Source organism: Gigantopelta aegis, chromosome 3, assembly GCF_016097555.1.
Source record: "Gigantopelta aegis isolate Gae_Host chromosome 3, Gae_host_genome, whole genome shotgun sequence".
Taxonomy (NCBI): Eukaryota; Metazoa; Mollusca; class Gastropoda; order Neomphalida; family Peltospiridae; genus Gigantopelta; species Gigantopelta aegis.
In genome coordinates, this window is record NC_054701.1 from 25,645,332 (window position 1) to 25,658,058 (window position 12,727).

At 35.2% G+C, this 12,727-nt stretch overlaps 1 protein-coding gene across 4 annotated transcripts in view; it reads right to left on the reverse strand.

Moving 5' to 3' along the window:
• LOC121367760 (nicolin-1-like) overlaps positions 1 to 12,727 on the reverse strand; it is a 47,301-nt gene that overhangs the window by 14,018 nt on the left and 20,556 nt on the right. For all 4 annotated transcript variants that reach the window (XM_041492113.1, XM_041492112.1, XM_041492114.1 and 1 more), the window contains 3 exons: positions 9,058 to 9,158; positions 4,948 to 5,058; positions 1,163 to 1,234 (listed from right to left, as the gene is read on the reverse strand). In XM_041492113.1, the coding sequence (XP_041348047.1) occupies positions 1,163 to 1,234; positions 4,948 to 5,058; positions 9,058 to 9,158 (284 nt within the window). The remainder of the gene's footprint in view (positions 1 to 1,162; positions 1,235 to 4,947; positions 5,059 to 9,057; positions 9,159 to 12,727) is intronic.

The following is a 12,727-nucleotide window of genomic DNA, read 5'->3' on the forward strand; positions in this document are numbered from 1 at the left end:
TGTGTAACTCATTATGTCCATGTAAATGATGTCCTAAATTTAATGCACGTATACAAAAAAAATAGGTTAATTAAAATTACATTTGCATGAGTGATGTGCAAACAAAATGATAATTCTCACAGTTTTCAAAGACCTGCATTGCCATCAGGGCAGAACACAAAATGTTCCAGAATGCATCCTACAGCTTCTAAATTTAAAAACCTTTTCATGAAAGGTGCATTCCCACATACATGTAACTCTCATATGTAAAGCTTGTAAAAGTCTTCTATAACTAATTTTAATAATTTAAAAGTTTGTTTGTTCAGTTTAACAACACCACTTGAGCACACTGATTTATTAATCATTGGCTATAACATGTCAACTACATGTACTTGATAATCTTGACATACAGTCTTAGAGATGAAACCTGCTACATTGTTCATTAGTAGCAAGGATCTTTTATATGCACCATCTCACAGACAGGATAGCACTTATAACAGCATTTGATATATTAGTAATGGGATACTGGCTGGAACAACAAATTTCCCAATGGGCCCACCGACTGGGATCGATCCCAGACTGACTACTCATCAGATGAGCATTCTACCACTGGGTTACATCACGGACCTAAGTATTATCTATATGCATGTCGACCCAACTCTACCTGCAACATCAAAATTGCATTCAAGGACCTGTTAGTAACAATAAGAATATCTGTTATTTTTTTAATTCTCAGATATGTCAATTATATAACACATACAGGCCATAGGATTTCAACTTTCATGGGAAACACTTTTTCGGTTCCCTGCCTTGTGATCATGGGAAACCATCGGAAACTGTTTTATTATATATATATTATTTTCGTTGAATAGTCGTACTCAATATAATAATCATGGGAAATTAAATTTCGGTTCCGTGATTTTACCGACATGCTAACAGAAATTATTGTTTCCATGAAATCTGAGGGCCTGATATAAAATAAATTAAACCAGATTCTCAGCATACTTTGATCCAAATGACTGCTTAGGGATGGCATTATCTAAAAACACTTTAACAGACAAAAAAAAGAGGCAAATTAATCTACACACAAATATAAATTCTACAAGCATGTTAACTGGTTACAAAAGGCCATAAAACAACAATGATGACATATATATATATATATATATATATATATTGATACCTCTAGCTTTTTATCTGGTTTTTCTGTCAGCTCTTCTGTCAGCCATGCTGGTAGAGGGGTACCTTTCGGAGTCTGAAAAAAGAAACACCAGGCCAAATCAATGTCTTTATTAAATACCTCTGCTTTATTTTTGCAAAGTACATGACCAGTTAATGTCAGTTTTATATTACTGTAGATAAGAATTCTGTGGAATTAAATGTTTTACTTATCACAAACTGATTTGGAGTCGCTCAGTGTTACATCCAGAGAGGTTCATCTCAGTGCATGTTAAACTATTTCAAATGAATTCTATAAAAGAAGTTCTGGTTCAATCAAACGACAATAAAAATAATAATAAATTAAATTCTTTTCTTTTTTTAATTTTAATTTTAAAATAATTATTAAAGATTTGTACATTTTAAATATTTTAACATGTACTATGAGACATAGATTTTTTTCTCTCTCTTTTCAGAGCTGACATTAAAAGTTAATGTTGAATTAATTCAAATGTGCATGTTGCTATTGGAAAGCAACACCATACTTACATATTGCTGTATTAAAAGTTTAGTAATATTAAATTAAGATTACAAGTACACTCAAATACTCACATTAAAAACAAATAATAATTTTAAAAAATAATTAAAAATTAAATTGACATATTTCTATGAAAAGACTTTTCTTGAACGGAGGGTAGGTGGGGAGAGAGACCTATTTCTTTCATCCTCAAGTATATGAGACAGAGTGATCCCATGAAAGAAAGCTATGTAAGAAATTTCTATCCTACATGGAACATCACGCGCTTGCGTTTAACATGACCTCGTTGGTAATATATGACATCATATTAATGAGAGATGGTGATGTGAGGTCATTAGACAGTTTTAAATTAACATTTTGTAATTAAAATCTTCATTATAAAAGCTATCTTGTTAATCTGTAATGTTAAATTTTATTTAACACATCAAACAAGCAAATGTGACAGTGCATTTTATTTATGATAAAATGGTCAAATAAAAAAGTTACTTGTTCAGCCATCTTTGTCTGTTTGTGTAAAATAATTGTTTATTTACCACATGAATGAGAGAAAAAGACTCCATCGAATGCGGTCATGTGGGATAGAAAAAGTACACCTTCGATGGTGAAATTTTTGACCATGGGACTTGGCAAGCCTCATCCCAGGTCGAAATTTCTACCACCTCAGGTGTACTTTTTCTATCCCACATGACCACATATGATAGAGTCTTATATTTCATATTTTAACCAGTTGGTCATATACATCAACTAACTGGGCCGTCGACACATCTGCCCAGGAACGACATTAATGGCAGAGCAAGAGAAGTAAAGGTAGCATTAAACAAAATAATTTCCGGTTGGGTCAAAGTTCGAGGTGCACCAAACTTTTGATAGAGAAGTTAACACCACAAGTCCTGTGATTGGTTATAAATGTCAGTGTGTTGGTTGTAAAAAAAATTAGTTTCATCTGGGCTAAAAATGTATGCAAATTTTTTTCATCTAGTACCACTGTGTCAAGTAGCCTTGTGCTGGGTACCTGTAAAGAAAAGTACTCAAATTTGTGCGAAACTAGGGGTGTTTTAAAAATATTTGGTTATACTGAAAATGAGCCATGAAAGGTACAATTTTCTTCAGTTGATACTTTGAGGTAGGGTTGTAGTACTGATATTTATATAGTCATAGTTTGGTGATATATTGCATATAGTGTTTTTAAACACAAATGTTAACATGGTCGCCTATGGGATTTTATTTGGTATAGTCATACCTAAATGTAGTGGCCTTATACCTGCACACTCAGCTATCTTTCCACACTGGACTGAAGCCAATACCCAGATATAAATCCAGCACTTAACAACCTTGACCTTTATACCATAACTTCTGCGTTAAATCAGATGGTATCATTTCGTATGCTATTATGAGTACTGACATTCTAATGTAACAGTAATCTTGTGCTGACGTAGATTGTCTATACTGTGTAATTTCCTCTCTAAACCTTTTTTTTTAAAATTATTTACAGATCATATTACAGTACATTAACATTACAAGCAGTTTGGCTTCTATTTTTGGTTCTGATTTGACAGTCAAACTGAGTGAGAATTGTTGATGGAGAAAATATATGAGTTTATTGTGATTAAAAAAAAAGAAAAAGATGTCTAGTAATGATTCAAGCATGCTGTCCTGGACACACACCTCACCTATCTGGACTGTGTGTCCATGACCAGATTGTCTGTTCAACACATGATCAATTCCTTGTGAGACAAAAATCATGGCCGTACACCTTTCCAGTGAGCTGATAAATACAAACCCAGCACCCACTAGCCTTTTATAAACTTGATGCTTTCATAGAACAGTGTTACTGATAGTACATGACAGCTGTTCGAAGATTCACAAGAGCTACAGAACAGAAAACCTATTTCTTCTATAAAGTAACAGAGTGCAAAATTATAGATTTTTCATCACTTTGCTTTTAATGGTCCTCAGAAATGTCTGGCAATGTCAGGCTTGAGGAGAACTGCAATCACTGGTCTACCATTAGTGGGGTTTTTTTACAGGAAAGATGAGGAATATTTATTTGACGACACCCTGGCTCCTTTTACTTGGTGTCTGACATGGTTATTTTGACACTTGGACTTGCCAATGAGGGGGGAAATCAGCTGCTGCCACTAGAGGTTAATATTAAATCCAAATAAGGTATGAAATTTTTGGCCTGCTTCCATCAGAAAATTAATCAAGCACACTTTTCATGGACTAAATCTCCGACTTCACCAGAGTTCTTCCCACCACAGGGCTTCCAGTTACAAGCAAGGGCTCTCTTATAGGTTGGACTATACCAATTCAAATCCCATAGGCGACCATGTTAACGTTTGTGTTTAAAAACACTATATGCAATATATCAACCAAACTGTGACCCATAAATATCAGTACTACAACCCCTACCTCAAAGTATTAACTGCAGAAAATGGTACCTTTCATGGCTCATTTTCGGTATAACCAGATGTTTCTGCAACACCCCTAGTTTCGCACAAAATTTTAGTACTTTTTTTTACAGGTACCCCATACATGTTCCAAGCACAAGGCTACTTGACACGGTGGTACTACATCAAATAAAATTGCATACATTTTTAGCCCAGATGAAACTAATTTTTTTTACAACCAACACACTCACATTTATAACCAATCACAGGACTTGTGGTGTTAACTTCTCTATCAAAAGTTCGGTACACCTCGAACTTCGACCCAGCCGGAAATTAATTGGTATAGTGCAACCTATATGCCCTAGACAGGAATGTACTTACAACAGCTGTTGATATACAGTTGGACACTGGTTGGGGTGGGATAAAACCTAATGGGTCCTAATGAGGGCAACTGATAATACGACCAATAATTTTTCTTGTGACCTACATTAGCACACAGACATGCACACATGCACACATGTGACATATATGCACTCACACACACACATACATACACAAAAAATATACATATACACATACACATACACATACACATACACATACACATACACATACACATTACAAACACACACACACACATACACTATACAGCAAAAAAGTTGTACATAGTAGAGGAGGCAAGGGGGTGGGGACAGTTCCACCACCACCACCCAAAAAAGTGCCATTTTTAGTGCAGACGTTGTGCCTTTTTCTCCACCTGGAGAAGACCCTTCATCACTGTGACCTGCCTGATTTTGTACTGCCACCCCACTTAAGTTACGCCAAGTACAGCTCTTATTGCCAAGATAAATTCCCTGTCTAAAATCACTGTGATCCACTTACTGTCATGGTGCGGAAGATTTTGATATCTTCCAGTTTGAACTCTTTCCAGACTGGGGACGGTTGTTGAAGAATTAGTCGAAGAGATATCACATTCACAAGCTCAAACAAAAACTGGAATTTAAAAGGACATTCCAGAGTTTGTTGCATTGTAAGATGTTTCCAACTAATAAAATATTTCTATGATTAAACTTACATATTAAATATATTTTCTTGTTTAGAATATCAGTGTTTGTATATTCAATGTGTTTCTGGTCATCTTGATATTTGTAAGAAGCCCAAACTGGATTCTGTCCTCAAATAATTTCGTACATACGAAAAAATAATATTTTAGGAAATAAAATTAAATTTAACCTAGTAAAAATATTAAAACGATTAGAAACACGTTTAATATACAGCCATTAATATTTTATGCAGAAAAATATATTTGATATTACAATTGTTAAAAAGGCTCTGTTAGTCGATAACATATTAAAGGTTGCAGCAAACTCAGGAACATTAAGAAACATTTGTGAAAAGACAAAATTTAAAATCAGTTCCTTAATGACCTGTATCACATTACTGTATGATTTACAACACTGTGTATTTTCAATCAAAAATTTATTTAATAATTCCAACACGTACAGACGTTTAACAAATATTTATTATGTCTATCTTATGCCTATAAACTGAGGATCTAGCCTGAATAATTTCATTTACCCAGACCACTGTTCAGTTAATTATTACACATTTGATAAAGCAATCAAAATGGTAAATAGTTTGGGACATGGTACTTTGATAGGCAAGATGGATATCAAATCAGCTTTTTTACACTTTCAATATTTCCATCAGAATTTGAACTTTTTTCAAGTTACTTGAACACATATTTGTTGATAAATGTTTATCAATAGGCTGTTCATTATGTGCCTTCTTTCTTCATATTTAGAATGGATATTTAAATTTCATTAACAAAAGGAAACTGATCGATTATATTATTATTTAATTGGTGGTCGAAAAATACACAACATATTTCATTGATTTTAAAAAAAATTAAGGTTTGATGTACTTGAGAAAGACAGAATTAGGGTAAATAGCCATTAAGCTGCAGAATTAATTCGTTTGGGTGGATACATAAAATATCTTGAAATTACAGAATCAAAATCTAATTTACTTTCCCCGACAAGCTTCATTTATCTGCTCCTGGTAACAACTGCAAATTTTTCAGTGCTTTGTAACTACCACCGATAATGTATGTCATTCAAGTGGAGAAGTCAGTCCATTGCTTTTTGTGGGTAGCCACTGGCTGACATGGCATATATACAACTGGCCACGGCACGGTTCTGTTGGTGGTGGCTGAGATCCGCATGGCAACGCTAGATCTCGCCATGTGGGAGTTTCTCGCTCAACAACAGTACCATTTATTTATTGATTTGGATTTTATTTTAATTGGATTATGCTATATTTTCATTGATGATTTATTTGCATATTTGCAACATGTGTACATCTGGTCCCATGCTTATAAACATTAAAGTCTAGACTTTAATAAAGAAAGAAAGAAATGTTTTATTTAACGATGCACTCAACACATTTTATTTACGGTTATATGGCATCAGACATATGATTAAGGACCACACAGATTTTGAGAGGAAACCCGCTGTCGCTACTTCATGGGTTACTCTTCCGATTAGCAGCAAAGGGATCTTTTATTTGCGCTTCCCACAGGCAGGATAGCACAAACCATGGCCTTTGTTGAACCAGTTATGGATCACTGGTCGGTGCAAGTGGTTTACACCTACCCATTGAGTCTTGCGGAGCACTCACTCAGGGTTTGCAGTCGGTATCTGGATTAAAAATCCCATGCCTAGACTGGGATCCGAACCCAGTACCTACCAGCCAGACTTTAATAAAGTCCAGGCTTTAACATCATGGCAATGCCATTCAAATAGCATTACGTTAAAGTTTGGACTTTATTAAAATCTAGACTTTAAGTTTTATAAGCACGGGCCCTGGTTCCAGTGTGCACTGTTGCTCAATTTCAGCAAACATAATTTTCACATATTTGCAATTTTCAATGTATTATTTCATTTGCATCTGTATCTATTTATCTACATGTATTTGTGCGTCATTTTGTTTATATTGGGTTGCCCACTTGCCCTATTTTGGGGTGGTAACCGTAAATTAAGCCATGGCCAATTATCTTTGATAATAACATTTAATCTTTCTATTAAATGAAGTTATTAACTGTCAAATATGTGATATTAGGATCAGTCAAATAGGCTTATATATAGACATGTATTAATTAAGGCCTTTCCCCAAGCTTTACAAATACAAATATTTTGTATAAAAACAAAATGACAAATAAATAAATTGGTATTTATAAATCTGATTTTGCCAGAAAGGGTGAGTGATCATTTGTGTTCCCCTCCATACTCATCTGGAAATTTTTAGGTGAGTGGCAAATTGTTCGCCGTACAATAAAATTTTCCATAAATCTGAATTGAAAGTTGATGTGACTGCTGGCCTGGCACCATTTGAGAGTGGTCTTCAGCTTGCATTGATTTTGCTCATGGTGAAGACTTTAAATAGCTAATGGAGAATATTCATTCATTCATTTCAACTTGTTTTCGTGCTTATATCCAATTAAGGTTCAAGCAAGCTGTCCTGGGCACACACCTCAACTATCTGGGCTGTTTATCCAGGATAGTGGATTAGTTGTTAGTTGGTTAGTGGTTAGTGAGAGAGATGAGGGTGTAGTGGCCTTACACCTACCTATTGAGCCCTTAAGAACTCACTGTGGGTTGGAACCGGTACTGAGCTGCGAACCCTGTACCTACCAACCTGTAGTCAGATGGCTTAACCACGACGCCATCAAGCCGGTTAATGGAGAATAAAGGAAGAGAAAGGAAATGACTTCACTTTAAAGGGACTGTTCTACGTTTGCAGCCAGTGTAAGATCTTTCAAACTGACAGGGCCTCTTTAGGGTGACTACTGTTATGCATATTAAATACATTATCTTCTTTAGAATACCAGATCAGTGTCTGTATATCCAACGTGATTGCAGTCATGTGTTAATGTTTGTAGCTGTCATTGTTTAAACCGGAATTCCCTCAAAACCAGATGTTTTTCCATGATTCCTTTTTAAATATCTGTACAGAAGAGAACCTTTCTAAACCAGATACCTCTTAAAAGTGGACTTTTTACCTGGTCCAGAGGATGTCCGGTTTAGATGAGTATATTGTATATTTTTTCATACATATGAATTATTGGGAGGTAAAAGCCAGTTTGAGCTATACTACAAACATTAGGACGACAACAAATATATTGTTATACAGGTATTGATATTCTAACCAGGAAAATATCTTTAATACTGGTATGTAATTTTAGTCATCTGATCAAAATGGATCTGTTAGTTATAAACATGTTACAATGACTGCAAACTAAGAACAGTTCCTTTATGATAATGCAGGGTTGTGGCTAGACAAGTGTAGGGCCAAAAGTCAGTATGTCTGTGATGTTTGTATTCTTGGGAAACTAAATCGTTTAGTGACAAAATATTAATGTCAGACTAAGAGTCTAAATTGCTTGTATGTGCAAGGCAATAAATCTAAGCCAGCATTGTCCAGGGTGAGCAGTGACTACCACAGATGTACGGGCTCCCAGTTTAGTAAGGGGGCCGGCTGATATTAGGTCGAATTAAACGAAAATGCCAGAATCTGAGTAACAACATATATTCATATTAGCAATACTGCCAAACAGCTAAATAAGGTTGCAAATGAAAAAGCTATGCATTTGTACATGGATTACAAACTAATATTGTGGGTAGAATGATGGAAATACATGGTGAAAAGGTTTCAGGCCAACTACTTTTTCCCGAATATCTCTATAATTTTTAAGAATATTTTTGCCCAAATATCTCTTATAATTTTTGAGGATATGCTCCAGCACACCCCCCCCCCCCTCCCCCAGTCACCTGTCTTGTAGGCTTATGACTGCATCCCTACATATGCACATACATGTGTGTATAAATCTTGACTTACCTGTATGATTTTATACAATGGAGCTGCAAACATCACCTCATCCACTTGGTACGGATATTAAATATATATAATATAACTGTAGATAATGTGACTTACATGTTTTCTAGTGAGACAGAAATAATCCTGCGATCCTGCCTCTGTGTGAGGTTTGGGCATCAGCTTCATGTTACGCACACATGTACGCCACTTGAGGTCACCTGAAACAAGACAGTATGCTAACATTAGTGACTTTTGTTTATTAATTTAATTTTATTTTTAATTACAATTAACATTGTATTTGAAGTTGGAGACTCAAGTTTCAGGATGACCAGAAACACTTTGTTTATATGAATATGAATAACGTAAACAATTAAATATACATAATGTTTGATCTCAGTGATCATAAACTGCTCTAATAGTTAAAAACATGCCTTTAAGTTAGTGTTTAAAAACTAGGGTCTGTCACTTAAAAAATTTCAGTAAGTTAATGCTAAAACAAATGTGCCCAGCGTCATCACCACCACCATGCACCAAAACCAAAAGCCTTGATCAATATTTAAAAAACATAATCAGGCTTGTATGTGGTGGTGGTGGTGGTGGAGGGCTTGAGTTCAATAATGCATATACATCTCATATGGGAAAATAGTTTTTTTTTTTTAGAAAACAACATAAACTAACACAAAAACCCCACGATTTGACAATTAAAGGTCCATAGTTTGTAAACAACACACCCTCTCCCTCATACATGAAATAAGATTATTAAAATGTTCATGGTTTTGCTAAGAAACACATTTTGTTGATTACCTAACTTTGTGGATAAAATGGATAGAATCGTAAATGCATATTACATGATTACATTACTTCACTAATTACAAGAAAATTAAAACAAACATGATTTCACAGTAATATAACTTTAAAATTTTAAAAACTTAGTTTACTTAAAAAAAAAAAATTTGAAGGCAGTTTCTTAGTATTTTGCTGTTTGTCTGTTTCTGTACATTTTCAGTGACAATAAGATACTATAGCAACAATACAAAGTTGTTGATGTCTCACAGTTACCTGGCATGTTTGTAACACATCCTCTAAGCTTGTTGACATGAGCTGTTTGACACTTGTGTTAAAAGGTTATTGACTGCTGTTCCATATCGTCTTTTAGAGGAGAAACTAACCTGTACTGGAGTCACCAGCCTCGGTGGTGTCGTGGTTAAGCCATCGGACATAAGGTTGGTAGGTACAGGTTTTGCAGCCTGGTACCGGCTCCGACCCACAGTGAGTTTTAACAACCCAGTGGGTAGAATGAATGAATGAATGAATGAATGAATGTTTAACGACACCCCAGCATGAAAAATACATCAGCTATTGGGTGTCAAACTATCAGTGGGTAGATGTAAGACCGCTACACCGTCTTCTCTCTCACTAACCACTAACAACTAACCCACTGTCCTGGACAGATAGTATTCTACAGAATTAAATCTCTCACCTATCATAAACTGTTTCATTGATCAATGAAATAATCTGTGATGTAACATACAAAACATATCTAGTTCTTTTAAAAACAAAAACCCAGAATTTTTTTTAACTGATCTAGGACAAATAGTTTGTGAGAAAATGGACTTAAACATGAAAATATAACATTGGAGGCAATCGTCAGAAAAGTAATACATGTACAGCCATACCTGTCCTAGCAGCCACCTGTAATCAGTGGTCACCTGCCGTAAGCAGCCACTTTTCCCCCCTACCAAACAATTTATAAATTGTAAATGTACTCATAATAAGCAGTCACCTGTCTAACGCGGTCAGCAGCCACCTAACTTGGATCCCAAATTGTTTAAAATACCTGTATTAAGGGGCCACAGTAAATGTTTACTGTTATATTAAAGCATTATTTTAAACAATGGAGACAAGGTGCAGCAAATAACTTAACGATCTTCACACCTTCATGGATACTAATACCGAATTAGTCCTAACATCTCTACCGTGTATCAGTTAAGAAAGTATGACTCTGGAATGCATCTGGATAGGCAAAGGTTGATATTTGTAAATTTAGCTACCATTCATTACAATTATCCACATGTAGTAATTAATTAATTTAAAAAAAGAAAAGGAAAAGGAAAACAAACTTGTGAAAGTATGAATCCCAAACGATTAAATTAATAAATTCCAGTTACATTTCATTATTTCTGAACAAGACGACATGTTGACTTTTGATTTATAGTAAACTATACGGCACACATCCATAATTTAGCAGTACAGACGGCAAAAAATAGACACAACAACAAACATTTCAAAGACTGTATATGTAGCAACCTGTAATCAGCAGCCACCTGTCTTAAGCGGTCATTTTTTGTCTATTACCATATGTGGTCACTTAAGACAGGTTTGACTGTACTTCTATCTCACCCTTTGACTTTGTCATGGCAAGACAGAAATATACCTTTTGTGGGGGTACAGCCAATGACACACCTAGTAGAGAGAATACCTGGTCAAACCAGTACAATCTGCCCAGGAGATGTAGGCAAATGTCAGTGTGAGAGCTATTTAACTATGCAACTACCAGACCACACACAGATGACCACCACCACCACCATCCTCCTTGAAATTCATAATCACACACACATGAAAATATAACAAACATTAAAGCAGAAACATCAGCAAGGTCTCGAAAAGTAGCGTACCTCTGTTGGAGCATGGATGCAGCAAGAACTAACCTGTTAGTTAAAATGCACATCAGTTGGTTTTATCATCGACGGACATGTAACACTCATAATCACATTATAGCAATATATTATTTTGCTACTGGTTTGTCTTCTCTTACATTTCGGGCAGGACGTAGCCCAGTGGTAAAGTGCTCACTCGATGCGCGGTCGGTCTGGGATCAATCCCTGTCAGTGGGCCCATTGGACTATTTCTCGTTCCAGCCAGTGCACCACAACTGCTATATCAAAGGCTGTGGTATGTACTACCCTGTCTGTGGGATGGTGCATATAAAAGAACCCTTCCTGCTAATCGAAAAGAGTAGCCCATCAAGTGATGACAGTGGGTTTCTCTCTCAATATCTGTGTGGTCCTAAATCATATGTCTCAACCATAAATAAAATGTGTTAAGTGTGTCCTTAAATAAAATGTGTTAAGTGTGTCGTTAAATAAAACATTTCTTTCTTTCTTTTTTTCTCTTATATTTAATATTGCAGGGTGATATCAAATTGTATTTATATGTTTAATTACATGTACATAATACATCATATATAAACATGGAAATAAAAGCATATTGTACTAGCTGCACTGCGCTGCACTGCAATGCACTGTAATGCACTATACTGTAACTCAGGAAATCCCAGAGGTTTTTCATCTCTGACCAAAGAAAGTTTGAATGGTACGTGGTGTGTCAGCATTAGAAACAACAAAGCAAACTCCTACCAGTAACAAGAATTCTGCAGAATTAAGTCTCACGTACTGTAAATGTTTTTCGGTGTTGCTGATAGTTAAATTTCATCCATGGATGTTCATGTCGATTTTTTTTTTTTACAGTTATTCAAATATTTTTAAAATCAATTAAAACAATCCAAGTAAAATTTTAATCTAATGAATTTGATTTTTTTTTTTTTTAAACATGCATTGAGATGTGACATTCACAGATGTAACTGTAAAGCAAGTTTCACTGACCTTTAGTTTGTGAGAAATAGTGAGATACACACAAAACTTTAACACTGAGCTAAAAACAGAAGCTGAAGCCCATTACTGTCACTGGTAAAAGCAATACCTATATCTCACCTCTTTACTTTGTAAAG